Source organism: Synchiropus splendidus, chromosome 1 (assembly GCF_027744825.2).
Source record: "Synchiropus splendidus isolate RoL2022-P1 chromosome 1, RoL_Sspl_1.0, whole genome shotgun sequence".
Lineage (NCBI taxonomy): Eukaryota > Metazoa > Chordata > Actinopteri > Syngnathiformes > Callionymidae > Synchiropus > Synchiropus splendidus.
Window position 1 is genome coordinate 37,283,802 of NC_071334.1, and position 27,490 is coordinate 37,311,291.

Sequence of the window (27,490 nt, forward strand, 5' to 3'; positions counted from 1 at the left end):
AGAATTTTGGGCAAAAGAAGGAGAGGAAGACAGCAAATGAGGCTCATGGATGTGGGAGCGTTCAGGCACAGCAAGGCGGACGCAGCACCTATCGGTGCTGATCGGTGCACAATGCATTATAGGAAGTTAGGCTGTCCAGTGTTGCGCAGTTCGGCTCAGACGTCATCACCGATGCTGCCACCTAAATCTCGAGACAGCGAAGAGCGCAGGGGGTGGAAGCCAGGCGTGTCGCTGTCCAGTCACCTACCCTCTCCTCGAGTAGCGTAATTTGGGTGACTCAACAAGACGGAGTTTGTATTCCACTTCTATACGCAAGAATCAGGATCAGAATCAAATTTATTGCCATGGTCAGTGGGGATCTCACCAACTAGGAAAGTGAATTGGAATAAAGTGCCGTAATAAAATAAAATATCTTGCTCTTGGAGACATACAGGTCATGAAGAGGTGACAGGCTGCAACCAATCACCTTCTCAGCAGAACGCATGATGCGCTGCAGTCTGCTCTTGTCCCTGGAGGTGGCACTGTTGTACCAGACGGTGATAGAGGAGGTGAGGATGGCCTTCGATGAGCCCACATGTAGGACTTAGGAGGATTTTAACAGCGTATTTGATTCGAACCTGTCATGGACAGTGAGCTGATCCGTGCGCAATGCATTGTGGGACGTTGGGGTGTCCACAATCGCGCTGTTTGGCTCCGACGTCATCACCACCAAATCTGGAGAGAGCCCTGAGAACAGGGGGCGGGATCCAGGCGTCCCGCAGTTGCTACTGAACCACTGCGGCAGCCTGACTTCTGCCTGGCTCCCAGGGCATGCTGGGATGGAGTGGAGTGCCACCTGGTTGGCCCTAGAGTTCGACAACAATCGGATGTTTTACGCTCTTCAGTCGCAAAGTTATTTGCAGAGATAATGCCAAATATGACAATTGTAAACAGTGCAGTGGAAAGCAATTGTAAAATCCCATGACATGTAAGCTTGATTTCTAGTTTAAAAATAAAATATTTTGAAGTTGTGAACACTACTTTTCATATCATGTAAACCTATGCTATCACACAATATTCAAAGCTCACAAATTGTAATAGCACACCGAGGTCTGCTTTGTTCCCTATTTTCATACTGAATGTGACAATATTTGGAGGTTTGTATGTACCGCAACACGTTTGACAGTGATCTGCAGGTCTGTTGACAATGATGGATAAGGGCAGTGGTGTTTGAATCTGTTTCTCATCATCACCAATGGGTAGGTCATTCCAGGTGTTCAGGTGTTGTAATCAATTTAATAAGTGTCTTCTTGTGAGATAAGACCCTGATACTCCAGCAAACTGCTACAAGAGGCAAGTTCTGTCACATGATTTACTTGTTCCAGAACCCCTCTTGTGGCTTGACATTCGCATTGATGAGTTTAAAAGTATATACATACCTAGTACACTTTCCAGGCCTGCTGAGAATGAGCCTTGTGCAGTAAGATCAACTATAAGAAAGATATGTGGACAGCCTCCAGTGGTGTATCTAGGTGGTATGTGTGTGTACAGCCACAAATGCACATACATGCAGACACAAAATGCAAAATTACACTGGAGCATGACAATATATAGACAAAACATCACACTATTCCATCCACTGTCTTTATATTACAATTTATTATTAATATTATGATTACAATACATAATTCATGGTTACAGTCAAGGCCAAGGAGAAGCATGCAACATTTGGACAGTTACTTTGACCACCACCATTTGCTTCGAAACATTTATAAGAGGTGTGACATTTCAAGTTGCGCTGATGCCTGAAGCTGTTCTTTAACTGGATAATTCCATCGTATTAATCAGCAATTAAAAGCATTAGTTAGAAAAACAACTACTATAATGAACTTCATTTGCTTGAGGTTTTCCATAGCACTTTAGTTTTACACCAGACAGGTGTGCAGCGTACTATTGACCTGCTATATCAGGAGTGGGCCAAACCTGGGTTATTTTGCACAAAGAAGATGGAGGAGGTCACTATTTTTCGTTTAAGTACTTTCAATTGTGGACAATATGAGTGTACAGTGTGCTTTCGATGACAAAATTCACATTCTCCATACTCCCGCTCCCAGGTCCCAGTGGCATGGAGCTGACTCCTCAGCCGATGTTCTGGGAGATGACACTTCCTACTTGGACAGACTGGGTTCTGTTGGTGAGAAAGTCCAGCAGCCAGTTGCACATAGAGGTCTCCACTCCTAGGTGCTCCAATTTATGTACCAGGTCCTGTGGGATGATGGCATTAAAAGCTGAGCTGAAGTCCAGGAACAGCGTCCGAACCAGAGTGTTCTTCTCTTCCAGGTGGTCCAGGCTCAGGTGGAGAGCAGTGGAGATGGCGTCGTCAGTGGAGCGGTTCGGCTGGTACGCTAACTAGAACGGGTCGAATGATGCGGGGAGTATGGAGACGATGTGGTCCTTCACCACCCTCTCGAAGCACATTATGATGGTGGATGTTGGCATCCTGGAAGAAGCCTTGGACCTTCCAACTGTGGGGGCGCTTTGCTGCCCGGATTTTGCGGTTCTGATTCGCCCTCGCTGATTTGAGTGCCGCTCCATCTCCAGATTTGAACGCAGCATTTCGCTCCCTGAGTCTTTCACGCACCTCTTTCGTCATCCAAGGCTTCTGATTGGCCTGAGTGATGATGGTCTTGTTGACTGTGACCCCCTCCATGCACCACTGGATGTAACCAGTCACCACTGACGCATACTCCCCCACGTTTGTTTGCTGATTGCTGTCCGTAGCAGCATCCTTGAACATGCTCCAGTCAGTACGCTCGAAACAGTCCTGAAGGGCTAACATGGCTCCCTCTGGCCACACTCTCACTGTCCTCACCGCTGGTTTCTCTCTGGTGAGCAGGGGCTGGTATACAGGGACCAGCAACACAGAGAGATGATCTGAGGAGCCGAGGTGAGGACGAGGGACAGCTCTGTACGCCTTCTTGATGTTGGTGTAGACCAGGTCCAGGGTGTTCTCCCCACGAGTAGCGAAGTCCACATGCTGGTGAAAGGCTGGAAGCACAGTCTTCATATTGGCCTGGTTAAAGTCCCCTGCCACAATGAAGACACTCTCCGGGTGTGTGGACTGCACGTCGCTGATGGCTTGATGGAGGTTCTCTTGTTAGTCTGAAATGGCTCTTGAAGTCTGACGAACTGTATAAGGAGAAAAGTCCTCCAAAAAATTACTTTTGCAACTAACCTGGAGAAATTATGGAGAGTTAGTTACATCCTACGGATTGTTTCATGTTGATGTTTCATATATATATATATATATATATATATATATATATATATAGTGCATTAAAAAATTTTCAGGTAATTTGACTTGTTGCTGGCTATTTCGGGTGCCTTAAATGTTTCGCATCTTACCTTTCCTTGATTTGACAAAACTATTTACCTTCTCCGTGAGTGCACTCCGATAAACAAGAGTTCCTTTGCTTCCAATTCCACAGCCAATAAATCAGCACAAGCGATTTTCTCCACCACGTTCTTCGTACAAACTACAATCCGATTACAACAAACGCCTGGTCTCGTAAGCTCTTGCAAGCTCTCGCCGATTGGTGCTGCGTCCACCTGGCTGTGCCTGAACGCACCCATTGATAGAGGAGGACATGAGCAGAGGATTGACGTGACTAAAGATATTCCTCAAGATAGGCTAAGATGGAGAAAACCAACTTGCTGCGGCAACCCCAATTGGAAAATCTTATTTCAACTTCAGTTGTCGTCACCCATCTGCTCATATGCTCAAACAACAAAAAAATCAACACTTGCATCATCAGTTAATGTTGGGTTCAATTGATCTCGATGATTTTCAGCTGTCGTCAAATATCAGATCATAATCAGATCCACAACCAGCATGATCACTCACAGTAACACTCACACAGCTGCAGATATCAGATGTTAAAAAAAATGCATTTATTTTTTTCAAACTTTTTTTTAGCTTCAACATTTATTTATTTATTTATTCATTTTGTGTGTATGTGTGTTTTCTTTGCACTTGAAATACCCATTGTGTTTTTGCAAATGGTTGATATTTTGTGAAAACCATTGCAGATGGAGGACTAAAAACTGACACTTAAGTTAATTTGCAATGTCCTCATTTGTCATCATGTTGTTCAGAATCATAACTGATCAAAATTTTCACTGCAATTTAAAAAAAAAAAAAATCAGCCACAAACTCAGACATTTTTGGCAGCAAAAAAAGAAAAGGAAAAAAGGTCTGTGAAATACTGTAGGAGTGACTTATTGCCAACCCCAACTCTTTGCAAGTAACCCTGGCCATCGTTTTAATCAGGACATCACAATGCCCAATCAGGCATATTGACAGATACCTTTGAAAACACTTCTCAACACATGGGGAACAACAGTTATGGACTGCAAGTTTTTGATTTATCATGTTGATGATACTCAGTGTGAAAATCAGTGTAAATCCATGAAGAATAAAAATAAAATAAAAAAAAAAGCACAACACAATCACGTGTCCACAGTCTATATGATATCGCTTGTCATGTCACTGTTTTCTATGTCAGTTCATATCTTTGATATCAGTATTGAGGTGATGGGAGGTCGTTGTCGTAGATATCTGGTGAAGAAGAAATAAACCATATATCGAAGCCTTTTGGTAAACATTTATCAGACGGCAGCGTAAGCTTACCAACAGGATGATCCACGCCATCATGAAGTCCTCCTTTCCTAGACACAAACAAAAAAAACTCTGTTGAACTGTTTTCTTTTTTTTTTTTTGAACATTTCACTCCGACTAATTTTGACAATCCCACAAAATTGTGCTGCCACTAAACAAAAGTTCACTTCAATGCAACAAGGTTGGGATCAGGACTGAGGGATGAGTTAATTATGATTAAGTAATTACAACATTAGTACGATTAATTAATTACAACCCAAAAAATAATAATTTAATTTAACAGTTCACTCTCCAGACAACACAGAACCTTTGTATGTGCACAATTTCCTGGTCCACTGATCACATTGAGAATCATGGATGCAGTGTGATCAGAGAGGATGATCCTGCATGATCGAGGTGGTACAGGCTGACTCGCTGTGGGAATTCTATTCAGTTTAAAATAATTGACACCTCATGTAACATTCAGGTTTGTGCATTATGGCAGGTAAACGAGATGACAATGTAGAGACATATTCAGATGGTACCGGCAAAATTAGAAATGAGTACTTACATTGGAACTAGAAACTGTTTGGACACGTAGCCATCTGAAAAAGGCAAAATGCAGGGTTAGAGTAAGGACTGAATAAAAGATATTTAAATAGCTGTTGCACATCATGCTGTGACTGAAGTTATGCTTGTATGGTTGTCACACACACACAGATTTGACAGGTGACTGTCCAGAATCGCACAGTTCAGCCTCAACATCATCACTAATGCAGCCATCCAAATCTTGAGAGCAAGGCAGGGAGCCAGGGGCCTGCAGTAGCTCCTGACCCAATGCAGCAGGCTGACTTCTGCATGCCTCCCAGGGTGCTTTTCAACCTTTTTTAAGTCACGGCACACTTTGTTCATTGAAAAAAATCCCAAAAGCACACCACCGACAAAACCTCAGCACTCAAGAGCAGGGTGTTTTAGTCATATTGCATTTTCACACTACAAAATTTCAAGTCAATATTTTGTCACCAGCACTCCAGAAGTCTCTCTCACCACAGTTCTCTAGTAGAAAGCTCATTGACATTCATTGTGGCCACTATATTGACCAAATGTGAATTAAATTATGAATTTACTTCCTTAGTGAAAGAATTCAACAAGTTAATCAATATACTTATAGGTTCCTTTGTGTGTGATCAAAAGTGGTGCTTTACTCTTCAGGGTAAAATCTGTTAATGTTACTTTCTAAAGATTGTGTCATGAGACGCATTTGCCGGTGATAATTCTACTTGCTGCAGTGGTTTATGAGTGTTCCATTAGCTTAGTTGAAGCAAAGAGAAAGCAGTATTGATTTGTATTGCTGGTTTAGGATTTTACATCAAATGCATTCAAACAGTATAATTAGCACAACTTCACTGGTTGTATAATTGTATTTTGAAACAGCGTTTGACTTTTTTTTAAAGAGGAATTTAACACGTCAAAGCGTCAGAGTGCACAGTTCGTTGGATTGATAACGGAGCACTCTGACTATGCCATGTGCCTCAAAACACATTTAGTTATCTTTGTTCGCCATGTTACCGCCGAAAACGAGCAGCTTAAAAAAAACTTAAGGGGGTCCACGCAAGTCTTTATTCCTAATGTAGCCCTATCATTTACAGTGGCAGCCATTTAAAAAGTTCCCATCCCAGCCGGCTGCAGAGTTCTAGCCGCTGGAGTGTTGAGCCCCTCATGTTGTGGGAATGTCTTTGAATCATGTAAACCCCAACTTCTCATTGCAGTACAAGTTGTGAACTGAGGGTGGCACTCTCTTTTTTTTTTACACAAAGCCCATAGTGATTCGGTATATTGTATACTGATGTATATTTTTCATCTACAATGTTTTCCAACGTCATAATGCAACATGAATCACCTACGAATAAGCTGCACGATTCAGAGATTGTGGACAGCAGAAAAATAATTGGAGTTTTTTTGGTGGCGACGTCGAGATTTTGTGGGTAAACAGTGTATACCTGTATATCAGTTTTAAAATGAATTGTATTTGTAGTGTATCATCAGACTCTAATCATAACAACCAGTAATGTAAAACCTTCACATCCTGTATATCAACACCCTTTGCATATATTATCAGTTACCACGGATCTTTGGAAGTAAAAGTTGCAAATAAGAGAATGGTTTCAAATTTGAAGTAGAAAGATTGATAGTTAAGATATTCTCTCCATCCTGCTCCTTTCCATTCTCAGACATAAGAGCAGCTATACAGTATATGATGTAGTTATGATTGTGAATGGGCCCTCCAGTCAAAAGTCATCACACTTCAAAAATTTGGAAAAATGATACCTTATATTAAAATATTCAGCGCGTTTTTGTCTCACGTGTGGCTGCTCGTTGGAATCTTTGGTGGATGTTGGACAAACAGAATTGCACAATACCTCAACAAAGGCCGCTCGTACCACATGATCATGGCTATGATGAATATTAGCCTGCAGACTGTCAAAGCGAAAGTTAATGATGCCGGTTATTACTGCTGAAAGGATTATTGTCCTGAAAATGACGTTATAAAAGCCGTCAGATTGGAACTGCAAAGTCCGGGCCAACTTTTTGACTTTAGAACGATGTGGCGGCTACTCAAACAAAAGCATCTACTGCGAGTGAGACGAGGCAATGTGATGCGATTGAACGTGGAACATTCCCAACAACCACATCCGGATCACGTCTACAAATGGGTCCCTCCCTTTCTGTACCATTCTGCAGCAAATTTGCACACACAGAAAACTTTGAAAACAAATTTACAAAGTTTGAAAAACACATTTACAATTTGGGACATTAGTTTGCGAAAGAAGTTTGTTTGGAATGTAAATGTTTTTCACTTTTTTGTAAATTAGTTTCAAAAGTCTTTCAAAAGGACACTTTTGTTTTGGGTTACCTGAGAGCCGATTAAAGTCAATCGATATATTACACTGCACTCTTTGATTTTGTCAAGCAGATTTATGGCTAGCCTAAGTACTTTGACACACATCTGTCTTATTGAGTCTTTGACATCCAACAGACTTTGTGAATGTATGGCTTGAAGCTGACAGACTAGTGGAACTAAAGTACAGTCAGACATCATGAAACGCTATCCCTTGAAATGTGATGAATTTTGTCCAAAACAACATTGTGTGCTATTGAAACAATACATTGCGGTTTGGAGTGTTGCATGCTCAGACTGTGGAGCAAAATCAACTTCTGGTTTTATAAACTCGTGGTTTCATACATTTATTTGTTAAAAAATGGGCGAGTGAAAAAGGCAAAGTGGGCAGACAAATGGCAACTGTAAAATGTTGAGTGAAAGTTGTGGTGTTGGGTCACAACACTGATGTCAGTGCCAGGTCGTTCAATGGTGAAGGTGACATATTCATTCATTCACTGATCACTGCTCCAGAGTTTATGGTTTTTTGTCTGGGTGACGTTTGTGCCAAGTGGTGCTTAAGCAGCCACACATTGGTTGTGGGCTGTATTGAGCTAAACCATTGTTTCATTGCACAGGCCATTCCTCTTTCTGACTAGTCTTGGCAACTTACCCCAACCATGGTGTGATCTTTTCACATACCTCGACCAAGAGCCTCCTAATCTGGTACATATACTTTCATAAACAGCAATTGGAGGGAAATGCCTGTAAATCAGTGTAATTTGTTGCCATACATTGGTTGATAAACCAGCCTTTTTATGTCGTGATATGTGATGAAAGCAACAAATTTTCACTGACATTTTCCAGATGTCCGGTTGTGACAGAGAACCTTCTTCCGGTTGGTCAATTGAATGACATCCACCACATCCCCTTGGCTCACTGGCAGCTGTTTCCCAACAGGCTTCTTGATGATGCAGTTGGGGTCCACCATCATGGTCTGCAGCACGACAATGGGCCCCTCAAACTGAAATGGAAGAGGCATGAGGCAGAGAGGCAACCCTCTGGTCCACCGGAAAAAAACTCCAACACATAGGTGCTCAGCTCGTACAAACCAGAGAAGGAAATAGTCCAGCCCGTATTAAGGAGCTGGGTTCCCGAACCCAAGCTGTGCGTGGACGTTTTTGGACCACGCTTATTCTAACCTCTCACCAGCGACCTGGTACGCAAACTCTTATGAAATCATGATGTGTAAATCTTGTTGCCATTGTTCTCACATTTTCATTGTAGAGGAGTCAACGTTTTGAATGATTTTATAGTTCTAGATATTAAATGGTCAGGTTCACAGTCAGGATTTGATACACAGTATCTCTCTCTGGTCGGTTTACATACTATATGAACATAAGTTTTGAAGCAAAACAAAGCATACATTTGGAGATATTTGAAGAAATATAATTTAATGAAGTAACGATCTATTTGGGAAATCCCAAAAAGATGATATGATGTATGCTGAGGGAATGAAGCCAATAATACTGTTGAGAACATAGTGTTTAGGAAATTGTATCCAAATTGTGATGCAACTAGAGATAATAATATATTCGCTTTTCTCCATGCTGTTACTGGGGCAAAAAGAAGGCATGTGTTTAAAGCGCTATTTTGCCCATATGGAACTGTTATCTGCTGATGGAATTTTTGTCCAACAGTTTATGTATGAGATGTTTACAGAGGTTTGCAGATGCAGAATGCATGCCTCAGGGGCTTTTCACAGTGCGGATTCTGACTTGGGTAGCTTGTGTTTGCTGTGCAGCCTCGCATCTCTGTGGCTCAGGAGACGTCCTTTTGTTCAGCTCTCAAAATAGCTGGTTTGTGACCCACGATGAAGCACGTCTCAAGGAGGTTGTCATCAGCTGGGTGACAACCTATTTATGACCGTCGGCTTAACCACAAAATCAACTTTTGAGAAGTGCTGGGCTCGATAACTGTAACTGGTTTTAGTTAGGCCGCTATAAAAACATCCGCGAAGTGGTGTTTTCTGTGAAACACCACTTTACTATGAGTACTGAAACAGCAACAAAGCATGCTCACAGAGCAGGATCATACAGCAAGCATAGACACAAGGTTTCAAATAACCATTTATAATGAAAATGTTGTATGTCGCTATTATTTCATCAGAGCAATGTAATTTTAACTTCTTATTTAAAAATCCATTATGTAGTGATAGTAAGCACCAAAATAAAAATTTGTGGCAGAAGCTGAGTAAAATTAAAGGCACTGAATATCAAATGTGGTTGTTAAGTTCTGCTCTTTGCATGTAACGCAACGGACAGCTCATTCCAGAGTCAACTTTGATTCTCCATGGACTCGTTGGTCCAGCAGACTCACAATGAGTTTGTTAGTCGCAGATAATTGACAAATATCTGCGTGTCTTGTGCTCTGTCCCGCTGCGAACAGGAGCGTCTCAGGTTGATTTAGAGCACAGCTAGATTGGAATTATTTCGCAGTGATCAGTGACGAATAACACATTTAAAATATGAACTTATGAAATGGATATGAAATTATGTATTAAATAAATATTGTCTGCAACTACTATCATTGTGATTGAGCATTCCTGGGAATGGAAATATTTCAAAATGGGAATCATGAACCGAACCAGACCCCTCCAGCATCTTGTTTTGGTGTCGGTGTCAATAAGGTGTGATGATCGTTCATGCGGAGAGAAAGCGGCAAAATGTTTTTGCAATCCTGTACTGACAAGAGGGAAAGTACTTTCTCTGTTCCTCTAATTTTGTTGAGGTGGGGCTTCCTGGCATTTCCACAGACAACTGATTACATCTGATAGGTTTTTTTTTTTTTTTTTTTCATTTGCAGTCAAAAACCAGCAGTTGCAACTCACGATTGATGTATACTCACTGTTGATGTCTGGGGTGTAATATAGACAATATTTCAAAATGTAGACTCAAATATAGACTGAATTAGAATTTTTCAATTATTTGTTTTTTTGCTGGTGGAGTGTTGCTTTTCCCGTTACGTGTTCACTTGCATTGTAATGTACATCTGCTTTGCATGTATTCAATATAAATCTTGTTTGAAATACTTCTGCAAAATAACTTTGTCTCTGTGTAGTGATGTCACCGGGAGAACAGCCTGTTGTAAGCTTCATATCCCTTCATTTACATTTTTGTGTATTTATTTTACCCCAGATGTCATGGCAAGTTGCAACAGATTGGCTATACCATTTTCTGAGTGTAAATGAAAATAAATTAATCAAAATCTTATTTTTAAATCTTATTTCTTATATTTGGAAGATTGGCAATTAGGTTTCAATCATAGATATTGACAAGGATGGTTGATGTGTTGTACATTGTGCCTGTAAGAAAAAAAAAAATCAACCATTTTGCTCTTGTAATGATTTACTTGGCAAGGCCTGTCCGAAGTGGAACCTGTCCTCTTGAACCTGTATGGTGTCAGCCACACTGCTGTAGCTCAGTCTCAACGTGTTGCCACTCTTCCTATAGCCTCAGCCATCTTTATGCAGAGCAACAATTATTACGTGTTCTTTGGCTTGAGGTGCCAGAGTGTGAGAGCTGTAACCAAATAAAATCATCTACTCCCCATTCACATCTGACACACTGTAATGCCAACGAGTCACATGACACCGGGAAGGGAAACCATTTGGATACTTCCAATTGGGGCACATTCACTTTCATTGCCTACCATTTAGACATCAATGACTTAAGTTATTTTGAGGGGACAGTTGACTTACACTGTTGTACAAGCTGCACACTGACTACTTTATATAGTTTGAAAGTGTCATTTCTTCAGTGTTGTCCCATGAAAGGGTATGCTTAAATATTTGCAGAAAATATAATATTTTGAAGAAACATAATATCCGCTAAAGTTCATATAATCATGCCCACAACAGTTTCTCATATTGAAGTGATAGGATTTCGTCATCTGCTCGTGTGAAGTAATAACTACATGTGCACTTCAGAGCCACCACAGTTACTTATCCAAAATGTGATTGTTGAACAACAGCAGATTTACCTTGAATTTCTTCCTGAGCTCCTTCTCCATTTTGGGATCAATGCTACAAAAAATGATTCATTGTCAAGAAACAAATTAAAATACAATTCACAAACATTTCTTGAAAATAATAGGAAACAATCAAATGCATACATCTGACTGACAGCAACACACAACACAACATAAAGGACCTCACACAGACACTTGTATACATACAGCTACACATCACCATTGTTTGGGAAAATGGGGTAAGTGTGAATAAGGTGCAGAAATGACAAGAAGTGTTCTTCACTCTGCTCCTTTCCTATCTCAGTAAGCTGTAAGAAGAACTGTTGACTACACTGCATATGATGTATAAATAATTACCTCTGCCAAGGTTAGGTTGACGATGTTTGTTTGTCAGTTTGTCTGTGCTGAAAATAACTGAAAAAGTTATGAACAGGTTTGGATGAAATTTTCACGAAATATGTGAAATGGGACAAGAAACCAAAGATTACATTTTGGGAGTGATGCATATTGCCATCTGTATCCGTGAATAATAAAAAAAGGGAGACCATTTTCAGCACTTGTGCCACATTGACATAAAGATACAGGACTTTTTGAAGGCTGCTTTGTCATTCGGCGATTGTGTTGGGGGTGTACTAAAAATTTGCTTGGTAGAGGTTTGTGCTCTTTGAATGCTTTTGTCACTACCTCTGCCCTGGGGGTTATGTTTTTCGACAGTGTGGGTTTATCTGTCTGTTTTCAAAATAACTTGAAGAGTTTTGGATTTGGATTTCAGATTTGGATAAAATTACTCTGCAACAAATGAAACTTTTTATTTTAGAACTGTGCATAGGTTGCACACTTCCTGAAGCAGATGGGGATAGTTACCAAATGTCAAGTGGTGGTGGAGGGAAATCTGCAAGTATGGGTTCAACATCATCGTAGTCATCTGAAGAGAGTACAGGAATAGAAACATAGTGGTTATTATATATGATTTGACGCTAATAACAGAATAAAAACAGCACAGTGGCGGATGAGGGCCATGTGTAATCTGAGTAAAGGCCGCAATGTTTATTTTGAGTTTTATTATGTGCATCAACTACTAGTGCTTGACTGCAGTAAAAGAACAAAACTCAGCCAGTTTTATGAGCGAAAGTGCTGACATAATTAATTACATACAGCATATGAACATGGCAAATACATGAGTGTATTCTTTCTCTTCCTTCTTTCTGTCTCCTGTGTTTATTCATAAATTAATAAATCATTGATTTTAATTTTGTCTGTTGAGTCCTGGTTACCACTCGCACTTGGGTTCCAGTCCCACAGTCTCTGAAAGTACAGCTACATCCATTTCATCTTGCAGTATTTAGCATTATTCTCCACTTCGCAGCTGAAAGGATGTCTGTAACGGTGAGATATTTTTTCATTTTGTTATTTGAAGGTAATACTAATTTGAATTAGGATTTAGATTATTATTTTGAGGATATTAATAGCAGTATTCCAATATACATGTGAGATTACTGATTGTGAACCTATTACAACAGTATCATTATTTAATTGATTTTGCTATTTGGGCATCAACTCACCATTTAGATCAAATGGGCTGAAGAAGAAACAGAAGATAAAAAACACAAGCTGAATCAGACAGAGAGACAATGGCATTTCAACAAGTGACAAGAAAAAAAAATACCTCTCTCGGTTGGACGCATAAGCCACCAGGGGAGGGTCTGGAGGTGGAGGAGGTAATATTGAAGTGTTTGACCTATTAGACAGCATTCTATACCTTAATGTGTCGCAGTCAATATCAACACAGGCACTGCTGATGTAGCCATCTGAAAAGTTAAAGAATTACTTAACATTCTTGGAGTAATTCACATGGCTTAGGTGATGAAATCAAAACACACAGTTTCCACTGATGGATCGAGCCAGCCAAGATCCCCTGGGTGTGTCTGTCACCCGCAGGATCTCCACAGTCTCGCCTTCTCGAACACTGAGGGACAGCTGTCCTTCATCATACCAGTCGTGATGAACTCTGGTTGTACACAGAACCTCCAACTCCCCGCATAGCTGCAGATGATAAAAAATATAGACACACAAGGGATTTTAATGCATGAACTGCAATTCAAAGTTCATATATTTTAGCGGTAGATATTTTCAGTTTTGCCAACATAGCAACTTTCTCACTAAATTAGGCAACTTAACAAGCGACTTCAATCATGAAAAGCACCTAGCAACAAATTTACTGACCATTTTTGAGTTTGTTTTCTGTAATCAGATACCAGTGAATTTAACACCACTGCACTCCAGGCGATAAATGGGCCGCGCATGCCTAAAACCATGATGCAAATTAGGTGATGACTTCATTTAGTGACTTCTAGTGAGGAGTTAGCAACACTGTATTTTCATCATGCTTGAGAGATCAGGGATGTTTAAAGTGAGATCTGGTGCCTTGCGCCACCCTGAATAGGTTTTTTTAAACAGGCCACCGTCGTCTTTTGACTTTTCCCTTCAGGGTTCGACACAGCAGACCATCTCCCTCCATCTTACCCTGTCCTCTACTTCCTCTTCTCTCAAACCTACCAACTTCATGTCCTACTTCATCACGTCCATAAATCTCCTCTTTGGCCTTCCTCTCGACCTTCTGCCGGGCAGTTCCAACCTCAACATCTTCCTACCTTTGTACTGGCTCTCTCTCCTCTGTACATGTCCAAAACATCTCCATCTAGCCTCTCTGACTTTGTCTCCTAAACACCAGGCATGTACTGTCCCTCTGATATACTGGTTCCTGATCCTATCCATCCAGGTCACTCCCAAAGAGAAGCTCAGCATCTACATTTCTGCTACCTCCAGTTCTGCCTCCTGCCATATCCCCAGTGCCACTGTTTCCAAACCATACAACATTGCTGGCCTGACCACAATTTTGTACACTTTCCTTCAATCTTTGCCGACAATCCAATTATTCCAATCAGACTGTCTCCTTCTCCTCATGGTCACACCCCACCTGTGGAGCATATGGACTAGCAACATTGAAGATGACTCCTTCAACTTCTAACTTGAGAATGATCGCTCTGTCCGATACTCCGCTACCTTTCCACTTTGTCTCCTGACACATAGATTATCCACCTTCCTCCTCTGCATCAGCCATCTGCGTTAGCCAACTCTCTAGCTTTCATAGTTCCCACATTCAGAGTCCCTACTCACAATCCTATTCTCTTGTCGGCCCTCTTCTCCCTATGTCTATTGGCACACCTCCCCCCTCTCCTTTTCTGTCTTTGACCTATAGTAGTCCAATTTCCATCAGTGCCCTGCTGGTAAACAGCACTGATGACCATCGTTGTTAACCCAGGCCTCGACCGATCCGATATGAGATTCATTTGTCTGATCTGCATCTTTTAGTTTTGTACGTTTTTGCATCGGATGCCCTTCCTGACACAACCCTTTATTTGGGCTTCGGACCGGTGTAAGAAGAAACTGGCTTCCCCCGCTCACGGCTGTCTCTTTCATAAATGCCCATTTGGAACATTTCATCAGTTTTGACATGATCCTGTTAATCAAATGAAAAAAGTTGAACTAACACAATAGGTTGTGATGCAAATTCCATTCCTGTCTGTCTGTCAGTCTACATACATCTGGTTTTAGGTCAGACTGTGAGGCTTTTGTGTGGCATCTCCCATGGCCTCAGTCCGGAAGTCTATCTGTCCTCCTTTATAGAGGTGAACATAATTGCAACATTCCACCGAATGAATGCCCTCATGTTAATTCCATTGAAAGATGAGATCAGAATAAAAACATTTAGGCTGTGATACTGATGGTACATTAGCATGCTGAAAAGGCAGAATTTATTTATTCTAGAATGATCAAAAGAACTACGGAGCCCTGGAAGTAACGTGCATGTGTTTATTTTTTGCCGTTTTGTGTTTTTACGTGATAAACAATTATCATGTGATCACACAAAACTCAAGTATTATGTTTTTACATAATACTCACTTATCATGTAATAACACAAAACTCAAGTATTATGTTTTTACATAATACTCACCTATCATGTAATAACACAAAACTCAAGTATTATGTTTTTACATGATACTTGACTGGCTACTCCAAAGTGTATTCCTTCCTCTCGCCCAAGGACCGATGCCTCCCACACTCCCCGCAACCCAGACCAGGACTAAGCGCTGGTTAACTGGCGATGTATAATTGACTTGACCGGCTGTGCAATGAGAGCAACACACTTTGTCAGTGCGTTTTTAAGACTCAAGTGCCTTCTACTCAAAATAATACCACATGTGGCTAAGCTATATGTATTACGCGTCACTGGAAGTGACATGCATGACTTTATTTTTTTATCCCGAGATAGTAGGAAAAAAAAATAAAGTCATGCATGTTAATTCCAATATGTATAGCTGAGCAGCTTGTAGCAGAGTGTTAAAAGCGCATGGACTTTGCCGTCGGCAATATGACTTGCAGACAGTGAATGACAATGCTGACGGTTACGCAGCCATGGGACACGTAGTGGTTATAGGTGGATGTATACGAAATGCTTTGCCAGAGAGGCAGTTACGCACGCGCTGACATTTACAATTGTATCTTGAGATAAAAAATATCTTGAGTCAACAGTTATCTCAGGATAAATAAAAAATAAAGACATGCATGTCACATCCAAAAAAATAAAGATAGTTAGCATTCTTTGTGACAAGGAAGTAAGTACCACATTCTGTCTACTGTATTTACCTTCCCTAAAATATTGCAATGCAAGGTGCTGTGGAAATGGCCACCTTATAGTCAAATTATTATAAATTTGTTTTTGAGGCCAAATCCAGTTTGATAAAGATGCCGATTATGTTTTAACTCTAGAATTTCAAGCAGCTGTTTTCATACCTGAAAGATTTCCCTGTACTTGTTCTCTTTTCTTTGGCGCTCTTCTTGCTGCCTGATTTCCTCCTCCAGTCTAAAAGGGATTAAGATCTGTTAGGCAAACACACTGTGCCCTGACAACAGTAAGAAAAAGATGATAAATCCGAAAAATAGTAATATCAGAGTATGCTGTTTAACAGAAAGGAAACAAAAAGTATTAATAGTGAATTTTAGATAATAAAATTTTGACTTGCTCATCAAACTCATAAATCTGATCTTCATCCTGTGGATTAGTTATAGTGCCAACAAACAGGGTGCTGGTGTCAGTCGGAGGTTCTGCTAAATGCAAGAGTACAAACAAAAAAACAAAATATATGATATATTATTTATATCATATTACAGACCACAAGATAACATCACATTATATATAATTACAGCAAAGGAACATTTTAGCTTTTTATTTTTACCTATTTTTGTGACTCTTCGATTTCCATGAGAGCCTCCTAGATTTTCCTCAGCATCCCTGTCACAGTGACATAAACAAATTTGCTTCATTATTAAGCAAAAGTTGCTTGAGAAATTGCCAAAATAATTATCTAGCACTCCACCAGTGGAAGTAATGAATCACCTCACATGAGATGACAACCCACGCTACAATATTTACTACTTGGACGTTATCTGAAATTGACACTTGTTCGTCCCACAGCATAACAAGTGGGCATTCATGCAGTATGTTGTTGTCAATACCACATTCCATATACATTCCCAGACCTTACGATTTAATTCAAACAAAGAAAGCACTGTACGATAAAACATCGCTAAAGCAGTGAACCAACGGGGTAATTGAAATTTCACTTTTGAGTTTATTGTATGTATGTATATACATATATATATATATATATATATATATATATATATATATATATATATATATATAAAGCTTCAGTCCAGAAGAGCACAGTCCTAAGAACATCTAAGATACAATAATGCGCCGTCAAACTCCCAAGCCACTGGCAGAATGTGTTGGAACTCCAGGAGGTCATTGGGCGAGAGGAATACACCTAACACTGCAATAATGTATAATTTAAATTTTTCAATTAATTAAATCGCGTTCACCAAAATGAACGTTTCTAGTCTTGTAACGTGTGTTCAAATGCAGTCCCTCAACTTCGCCACATGATGGCGACGTTAACATTAAATTAATTTAATCGACTTCACTGACATTTTTAAAATGAAAATTGAACTGTCACAAGCGCCATGCTATTGACTTTGAACTCACTTGCGATTTTTCTGGATGTAGATCATCATCATACTGTATGTAATCCACTGCCAAAATAAAGAAGTAAAAGGCATGGCCTCAGATGACTTCTGATATTTCATTAAAAAGTAGACAGAGTTTCATCTACAATATGTCTCATCATCAGGTATAGTCTTTACTGTCTTTGTAAAGTGTAGGCCTGGTGTTTCACACCATATCAGTAAGAAACTGCTCATCAATGACATGTTTGAGGATAAATAAAATAATCAGAGGAATTTTAAAAGCAACGTATGCAACACACACACACACCCCCACACAGGCCCCCACACATTCGTCGCACCATCATTGTGGGGTCTGCTCATCAATTTCAACTCACGTGGAAGACCTCTGCCTTCTGCTTGGTTTGATGTCGCGTTGTGGTGGTGCTGGTGGACTCATCCCTCCACTTGCTGTACGCAGTCCTGCTGTGAGCAAAAATGGTTTAATAATAATAATAATAATAAAAAGTCCTTCACAAAGATAACAGAAACGATTAAAATGCAAAAAGTAAAATACAAAGAAATAAAAATTGATTCCCAAATCGCATTCTGTATTAATTGTAATTGTAATTGACCTTATGCCCGTTTTTGAAACGTCATTGTTGAGCTATCCTTTAAGAAAAGTATTACAATGAAATACAATAAACAAATGTGCATTAGACATCTTGAAATCTTCTCTATTATTACATGCCTCGAGAGATTTCTCGCACCATTTACATTCCACTGTTTCCCAACCCAACAACTGTGTTTGACATCATCCACAAAGCAGTCGTAGAACTACAGATGTCTCAACCCAGTGCTCTCATCACCATCTAAGAGGATTTCAATCACGTCAACACCGACAAAACCCTGACGGTATTCAGTTAGTATGTGGACTGTCCAACCAGGGAGAGGAAGACTTTGGACTTGCTGTATGCTAATGTTAAGGAGGCATACAGCTCTTCACCCCTCTGTCCCTTGGGAAGATCATCCGACAACCTGGTTTGCTGGGGCAGCAGATAAATGGTTGCAGACACTAACAGACTTAACAGACTCATCCGTGAAGCTGAGGGTGAAACTGGACTCCTCAGGGCGCTTTTCACACTGTGGCTTCTGTCTTGAGACAAAGCCGTTTCAGCTCAGAAGTCAGAGATGTCAGAACACATGCAAGTCGGGTTTTGGCCGCGGACTTGATCCCAGCTGGAGAGCTGTACTTTGTCTCTGGAAACTCTCTGCGGGTGGTGAGCTTCTTGCCCCAGACGACTCGGCGCTAGATGCCGGAAACTCCTAAATGATAAATCATGATCATGATCGCTGTCTGGGCTGACAACATCGTTCAAAAACAACTTCTCAAACTTCCAGAACACTGAGGTGTGCAGCTGGATGCAGCAGGAAGATTGTGCTCGGGAGCAGGAGTGCAGCGCTGCGAAGCGGTCCGGATGTTTTTTGTGGATGTTTGATAACTCAAACGTTTTCTCCTATATTTGACTGATAAACATCTGATATTATTGACAGACAGATTTGCTTAAATGAATAATGCCACACTCTACAGTAACTGTGTGTTTCGTATGAGAAATACTTCAACCAGATGGCCACAGTTTGCCGACAGCGGCACAAGAAACATGTCAGAGTAGATTCACTATGCTGCGCCAGTGCGCAGGTAAATGTGAACAAAATAAATAACGTTTGCACTCACCAAGCGCTAAGCCTGCAGTGGCCGCTTGATTGGAAGTGGCAAACTTTCTCCCCCCTGGTTATCTCGCCGGTGTAGATGTGTAAATGCAGGGGTGGAGAAGAGTGTGAAACCCGGGATACACTATGACATGAGTTGGGATGTGTATCCCAACACATGTCATTATATATAATATATATAATGTATTTTGGGAAAATACTTTACAAATGAAATGCACTTTTGTCATAAATATGCTCAAGATTTCTGGTTGTTAGGCCAGCAGAGAAGGCCTTGCAGGCCCAGATGGCCCACCACTGCTGAAGTCTGGACCTGTACTTGTGATTAAAATCTTCTCGATCGTCAGTAATCTCTCTCACTGTGTTCAACATGTTGTGAGAGCAGCGTGGAACAATCAAGACGCTCCGTATTACGCAGCTTGTTTCCACTATTTCCCTGTAAAATAAACACAACAACACTCTTTCATGTTTCGTATTGGCTGTGAAACGTCACATTCTGTTACAGCAGTGGCAGATGTCCGTCATCAGTTAATATCTGAGGTGTGGATGACGAGAAGTGACTGAGAAATATAGAGGTCAAGCCGGTGGTGGAGACAGAACCCGCAGTGTGAAAAGCCCCTTAGAGACAGTTATGGATAGAACAGATCGTGCTGTCATCATCTCAGCGGTGTAGTAGGAGATGGAGTTTCATGTTCAGCACTGAGGTTGCAGTAGGTTTCCGTAAGATGGACAATAACCCAGTCGTTCTTGTTGTAGATGTACTGTGCTTCTTCAGGTGTCGATGTAATACATTCTGACTAATATATCTCTACAGCATGGGCAATGGTAGTGTTTTTTGGAACAAAGTCCGCTTTTGTGTAGCATATACTCTGTAACACAAAAAATGTAAACTGTTCCAATATTTTGATGCAACACAATAGAATATCTCAATGTATACACACTCTCTTAAATACTTCCTTTCGCATATAGCTTTAAATGTGCTGTGTTCTTCTGTATTGACTTGTGTATTGAAATAACATGACACTTTGACAGATAACAAAAACAGATGACAAACTGGAGGTTTAACATGGCACCTCAGACACACTCTCTCATGCTCCACTCTGTGAAAGTATTTCTGGTACAGATTTGGGCCCGATGGAAAATCCGAATGTTTATGTTGAGACTGTATCTCCAGGTCTCCAAGTGTCAGTTAAGATCTATTCGACTGAGAGAGCATTTCTGTTGGTTCACTATGGACTTCTTCAGCATGGCACAAGGTTGGTCACCCCAGACATCATGAGAAATGTACTGGAGAACATTCATGAAGGCCACCAGGGGGTGTTAAAATGCAGAGAACATGCAAAGCAGGTATTGTGGTGGCCAGCCGAAGCAGTCAAATAAAGGAACTAATTTTGAAATGTAGAAATTGTAACAAAGAAAGAACAAATGCAAAAGAACCGTTGATGACAACTCTACTACCACGCAGACCATGGAAAAGACTTGGTCCAGACTTGTTCACACTTATGGACAGAACATGTCTCCAAGTCTGTTAAGCAAAGAGCGTTAACACCCACAAGGTCCACAGATGTAATTGTTCATCTTTGCCAGACATGGCATTGCGGGGACATTCATCAATGATAATGGGTCACAATTCTCCACACAGGCAATGAAAGATTTTATGGAGGATTATGGATTCTAACACATCACCGGCACTCCTAAATACCCCCAAAGCAACGGAGAGGCCGAGTGCCCTGTTCAGACAGTGAACAATTTGCTTTAAAAGGACACAGACCCCTAGCGTGCCTCACTGGCCTACAGAGCTACCCCCCTGAGCGACGGCTACAGTCCTGTTCGACTGATCATGGGATGTCGCCTTTGCACCACAGTGCCTATCCATCCGGAAACATTGCTGCCTGCTCTCCCTGCGAGGGAGAGGGAGAAGAGGATAATGGACAAACAATGGTTTAACAGAAGTCACCATCTAGTGCTTGTTCTCCCACAGGAAGAGCACTCAGACTCAGAATACACCCGTGGTTGTAAGAACAAGATCAGGCAGAAAAGTGAAAAACACCTGTGAAAAAGAAAAAAAGTGGAAAACAGACACTTTTGTTCCAATATTTGTTTTTCATTAGACTAATTTACAGATACGAATCTTTTTATTCAGACCTCATTGATTTGGAAATGTTATTTAAACTTGAACACGACTGTACTAATTAAAAAAAAAAAAAAATTGTGCATCTGACCGACTTCTTTGCTGTGAGTGTGTGTGGGAGGAGAAGCGACATGCATCAGTGGCACTGCTGTGACTGATGGATGAGTCAACGCATTAGCATAGATCTATAGTGCAAAGAAATAATCAATTCAATTTCCTCACATTGGTAGATCATCATCATGTTCTAATTGTTCAGGATTTAATGTCATCATATTGCCCATCTCTATCACGGGACGTGTAAGCTGACACTGAGTCATTTCCCACAGCACACCAGTTGAAAAACGCTGGTATAGCATACCTAAAATGTGCCATGGGGTAGGTCAAGGAAAGTCGTGCCAGTCGCGCTGCCAGGAATGGGATTGCTTGCAGATTTTGTGACCAGAAAATCTCAAGTAAGCGTAATTTTACCCAAAGCTCAATTGTAGTTGCAAAACACTTAAACTTAACGCGACAATGAGAATGAGCAGAGAAGAAGGCTGATGGCTGGGTAGAACTCCACCACCAGCTCCCCTGGCTGCTGCTAGAAGAACATTCTCTGCTGGGCCTTGATGAGGAACAGGAACATTTGAGATCCTTAGTGAATGTGGTTCCCAGGAGGGGAGATGGAGGGTCTTGGACTCTCCTGAAGTCCACAGTCATCACCACTGTCTTCTGGGCGTTCAGCTCCAGGTTGTTGTGGCTGCACCAGGACACCAGCCAGGCCACCTCTTTCCTGTAAGATGACTTATCTCCATCTGAGATGAGCCTGATGATGCTGGTGTCATTCGCAAAGTTGATCAGATTCACGGTCTGTTGGCTAGAGGTGCAGCAGTTGGTGTACAGGGAGAAGAGCTAAGGTGAGAGTACAGTGGCTCATCAGTGACTGTTCATCTTTGCTCCATCACACCACAGTCCTTTGTTGTGAGACCACAGAGGTGTTGGGGCAAAATGGCTGCTCCTGAGCAAGAGTGAGGTTCTTCAGAGTGTGGGTGCACATGGCCTGTAGTTTGTGATCACCTTGAGCCCTCTCCATACTGCAGTCGAGTCATTGGCCGAGAACTGCTGCCAAAGTTTATCTGAATGTCCGGCTTTTCAGCTCTTTGTAGCTGTTTGTTAGATGTTTGCCTCTTTCTCCCATCTAATCTGGCTGACTTTTGCAGTGAACCAATTGTCACCTTGGTGTGCGTTAGAAATATGCACCTTTCACAGTAGTTGGTCCATGAAGTCACAGTGTCTGTATAATTGTTGGATTATTGGTAGCAGCTCTGAACTCCTCCCAGTCTGTGTCTCCATACAGGTCTGCAGCTCCTCTACAGCTTCACTTGTCTTCATGCTCCTCACAACAGTTTTCGCAAGCTTCAATCTCTGCTTGTATGTGGGAACCAGATGAACCATCAGGCCAGTCCAGAAAAGTTTGCTCCACATGCAGGGCCTGGTCCGCAAGCACATGCTTTGCCACATGAATGCACATGAATGCTCGGCGCAATGTACACGGCAGCCAGAATGAATGAAGCGAATTCACGTCGGGAATAAACTTAAAACACGAGGATGAAAAGTCCCTGTTCCTTCTCAACATCAGTGCTCATCCACCTTATTGCAAGGTCTGCTTAAACACACACACACACAATCTTGTATTTCTATACTCTAGACTTTTTGAGGTTTCTCATTGATTTTCCACAGCCTCTCACCCGAAAGCTAACCATCCAAAACAAATGCATAACCGTAACCAGGAAACTCAACCAAACTTAAACCCAATTATAATTACCCAGTTATTTTGATGTTTTAATCCTCAAATAGAGACTTAACCTTGTGAGGACCGGCAAAACAGTCCCAACTAAGCCAGACGTGTTTTCCCCCAAATTGATCCAAACAAGAGTAGATAAATCGATCCCACACAAGCACACGTCAACATATAAACTTCATATCCATACCGATACACAGCATTGCAGATGTGACACTGCCTCTAATGGGGAGTTATGGTATCAGGCACTACCTGTATTGGGGTGTGACCAAGAATCAATTGCAATAGACATGTACTGTATTAACCAAGAAGGAAGAGAGGAAGTCACCAAATTGACGACTGGTTTTATTCACTATTAAAGGCTTTTTTTGAATGGCAAAGTCTTGCTACAGTTTGGTGGGAGAACCATTATTTATCTTATGAGGTAGTTGAATGCAACCTAGCTCAACCCAAGCTGAAATCATTGTTATTATATTATATGTTCTATATTATAATAACAAGGGCATCTTGGAGAGGGATGATCTCATAAACATTATGAAACATTATTCTTGAGTTTGCATTGACTGTGGGTGTCTGAGTTGATTTTTAAAACATTGTAAGTGATCACCGCAATTATTTTCATTTACTTTTTGGAATAATGTGCTTCAATAAAGTAGATTTGTCGTTGATTCATGATTTCAAACAAAACAATTCATCATCATTCATCACAGCAGCAAAAGATTCAATACGTTCGCACAAAACGCACAAAAACATTCTACTTCATTTCACTTCAGTCTTTTTTTGTGATTTTGTCTTGTTGATGAGATAGTATGACACAGAATTAGAAAAATACACTCAATAAGCTTTTGAGTTTTTGTGGGGTAGGTCTGCAGTACAACACATACTTGACAGTTGCTAATATCATGCCCCAATTGTTCAATGGCTCACTCACCGTCACTTGCTCCACGTCGAGGATACAGACGATCAACTTCTACGTTTCTCAAAAAAGGCTCCAGTTTGAAGTTGGGTGGACGCTTCGGTTTGGAAGGTGCAGATACCTCTGCAGGAAGAGGTTTCCGTAGCGGGGCAACATCTCCTGCATTTCTAAGCCTGTGCTTTTCCCTGACTGGGAGAGTTCTGGAGACAGGTGTTGAAGCCAAGGACTCTGATGGAGCTGTGAATTTGCTGCCCAATGGATGATGTCCCCTGGGCTTCATGTCCCTAATGTGGGAAGAGGCATGGAGCCCTTGATTGTAGGGTGCATGACGCAAGTTTGGTGGTAGGTGTTCTCTGTGCGGTTGCTCCTGAGAAGCAGTGTGGTTGGGATGGGTCCTCCCATGTTCGGGTCTGGGGGATCTTTGTGAAGCTTGCTCTTTGCTGCCTGGGTCCAGACTGGTGTTGAACATGGCCGCCAGAGCCTTCACGTCCACACTCTCCATCTGCTAACAACACAGCGACAAAAATGGGAGTGCAGCTGTTGGTTTTAGGACAGGAAGTGAGCAGTCAAACAACTGAGTCAACACGTACAGCATGCAGGAAGGCAGTTTCCTGCACTGTATTCTGACATATCAATTGGAGACCGGTTGTTTATGTGAAGTGCATTTCCCAACACATATTGGTCCTAAATCATATTTACTACACAAACTTCAACTAAACATAAGAACGAATACAGTATGTAAAATCATGTGCATCACAGATATTCTACTTTAGCAGTCAAGAATTGTGTACAGTTTGACGTATTATAATAACACAACGGAGCACTGGCTACTATGGCAATATCACTGCTTGGGCAATTTCAGCATGCCAGAAACGTGTGGGTACCCCGTGCTTTTTTTTTGGCAATGTGTGCCCAATGACGGACTGGCAACAGATCCAGGGTGTCCCGGCTTCAAAGCCCAAGTAACAGAAAAAAGCCTCATCACTCTGCATCTGCATCACTTAGTCTGTCAAGCTACGCACTAACTAAGACAGCTGAACTAGAATGAACAACAAGAAAATTATCTGTATGTGTGATAGGGATGAGGAAGACATCCATGGAAACATATCAGACAGAGAATGAACAAGATTATTGAATGAACAATGTATTTATAAAATACATTACCTAAGCATATCCCAGAACTCAGGGCAATAGGATGATGACTGGGACAGGTCATCAAAACACAGACAACCAGTCTCTGTCTCGCTCTCTCTTTCTCTATCACCGAAACTTAAATCTAATAATAATAATAATAATAATAATAACAATAATAATAAAACCCTAAAAACCTTACGACTAGCAGCCAAAATGCCCTCATGAAGCAAAATGTCCTCATAAAAATACGTGTGCACACACACACACTGGTTTTATCTTTTTGGGGTCCGCTCATTGCCAGAAGAACCCAAGGGTTCCATGAGGAAGGTGTTTTCTCCAAAATTGGACTTCACTGGGATAGATATGCTTAAACACACACACACACACAGACTCTTAAATGGTTAACATTAACCAGGACTGTGAACCAAAGTTGTGCCCCATTATAATAAACTACGTTTACTGATGTCTTAACCCTCTAAACCTTGTGAGGACTGGCCAAAATGTCCCCATGAAGCAAATTGTCCTCACAAGAAGGTGGCTTGTCAAGACTTGTCATGACACCCTCAGACAAACAGAACTTGTGGAAATGCAACTGACTTTGTCTCTGTGTGGACAGTGTCTTAGAAATTAATTAACCTCTCCATGCCCAAGTGCTGGGAGAATATAGAAACTTCAGACAGAAACTTTCACGCCTGTGAAAGTGTCAAGTTTTCAAATGATGAGTAAAAGCAGGAAGCTTGAAAAAACCACACGGTGGAACAATTTCCTTGCATTTAGCCTCTGTTGTCATAGAGACCAACTGATAAGATACACCGCAAGTCGATTTTTGTGTCAACAACAACTTTGTGGGCGGCACACGATGAAGACTATGACTGTAAGTGCAGTCCAAACGGCATTTTATTTCACAATTCAATTGTTACAAACAAATGAAACAGATAATTAATTGGTATTTCAAAATTTGAAACATTGACAGTTAATTTAACTAGTAAAAGGATTGTTGATTAACAACACAAAATGTTACTTTCGAATTGGCAATTAAAAGGAAACTAAATCACAGAAAGGTTTATATGTTTATTTGAGTTAGTTTGTTACTTGGGTCATTCACATTATTTTCCGATTGTCTTTTATATCTCGGTTTTGACATGTAATGTAAAAAATATATGACTACTCTTTGTGAATATGCAGGGTGTTTCTATAAGGGTAATCAAAACCTGTTAAATAATTATTTCCTACCATATGTTGTTGATTCTCCATCGTTAGATGAGTGTGAAGAGCATCATGTCCTGTTGCGGTCATGCATCCACGCTGATGTGCAAATGTGTGATGTGTGTCATTGCACCTAGCGTGAATAAGGAAGTGGTTCAATAGTGAGACTGAGGAGGTCTCTGCCATGAGACTTAAACAAATGTAAGGGCTGTTGAAAATTCAAACTTGTTTTATAGTCCCCTGTCATATCTGTGACAAACTTATGTTTTTATGTTTTTCATAAATGAAAATACTAGCTGCATCCACCTGTCAAAACAGAGAAAACAAGCACACTGAATAGCAGCTAAATGTCCTGTGACAGATGTTAGCTGGGCTTTTAACAACACTAGGTTCTGGTCCACTGTGGTGGCAGCTGCTCCAGCCGTTGGAGCAATTGGATAGGTGGCCATCCCTCCGTTGGGAGGCTGTATCTGATTCATGGGTGCAGGAGTGATGCCACTTGGTGCCCATCCTACCTTAGGTAAAGGCCTAGTCGGCGATGGAACCCACGGTTGACCCCACGGCATGTTGGTGTGAGAGTAAGGGAAATACAAAGCTCCTCTGGCCCCAGGTGGATGAAACATGGAGAGAATCTGAGAGTTGGAGAGCGTCGGCTGCAGTGAAAATTCTGGAATAACATCAGGAGTATAATAATTATACCTATTGTAGGGAAATACACCTTTAATGTATCTTCCGCGTGTTCGTTTACTCGTGAGAATGACTACCCAAAACCCACAAATTAAAATCAAAAAGAATTTATTCCCTGACAGAGGAGTCTAATTACCCTAACAGAGCTCTGGGTCCACCACTACGCCTGACTTAGCCTAAAACATGATTTACAACAACTTTATAAACACAAAAATCCATGTATTTGTGCTTTATCAAGAGCCTGATCTCAAACCATTATTTTTAATCATTAGAAGCAAATCACGCCAATCTGCAGCCGT

General features: G+C 41.1%; 1 protein-coding gene across 8 annotated transcripts; it reads right to left on the minus strand.

The window, feature by feature from the left end:
- Nucleotides 1-2,346: 2,346 nt before the first annotated feature.
- si:ch73-40i7.2 (FYN-binding protein 1) lies at nt 2,347-26,646 on the minus strand. Of its 8 annotated transcripts, none has more exons than XM_053854516.1 (15): nt 26,532-26,646; nt 24,180-24,669; nt 18,008-18,095; nt 16,841-16,896; nt 16,628-16,712; nt 16,398-16,467; nt 13,424-13,586; nt 13,210-13,351; nt 13,106-13,122; nt 12,408-12,468; nt 11,556-11,598; nt 8,373-8,538; nt 5,208-5,241; nt 4,670-4,702; nt 2,347-3,168 (listed from the first exon to the last, which is right to left on the minus strand). In XM_053854516.1, exons 1-14 carry the CDS (start codon nt 26,592-26,594, stop codon nt 4,690-4,692), a joined length of 1,491 nt encoding a protein of 496 aa, XP_053710491.1. In that variant the 5' UTR covers nt 26,595-26,646; the 3' UTR covers nt 2,347-3,168; nt 4,670-4,689. The 8 variants fall into 8 exon arrangements, with proteins under 8 accessions (XP_053710491.1, XP_053710489.1, XP_053710486.1 ...); XM_053854514.1 differs by having other exon boundaries at nt 4,670-4,707; XM_053854511.1 differs by lacking the exon at nt 2,347-3,168 and adding an exon at nt 3,197-4,597 and having other exon boundaries at nt 4,670-4,707; nt 18,008-18,092.
- Between the last annotated feature and the right edge of the window lie 844 nt (nt 26,647-27,490).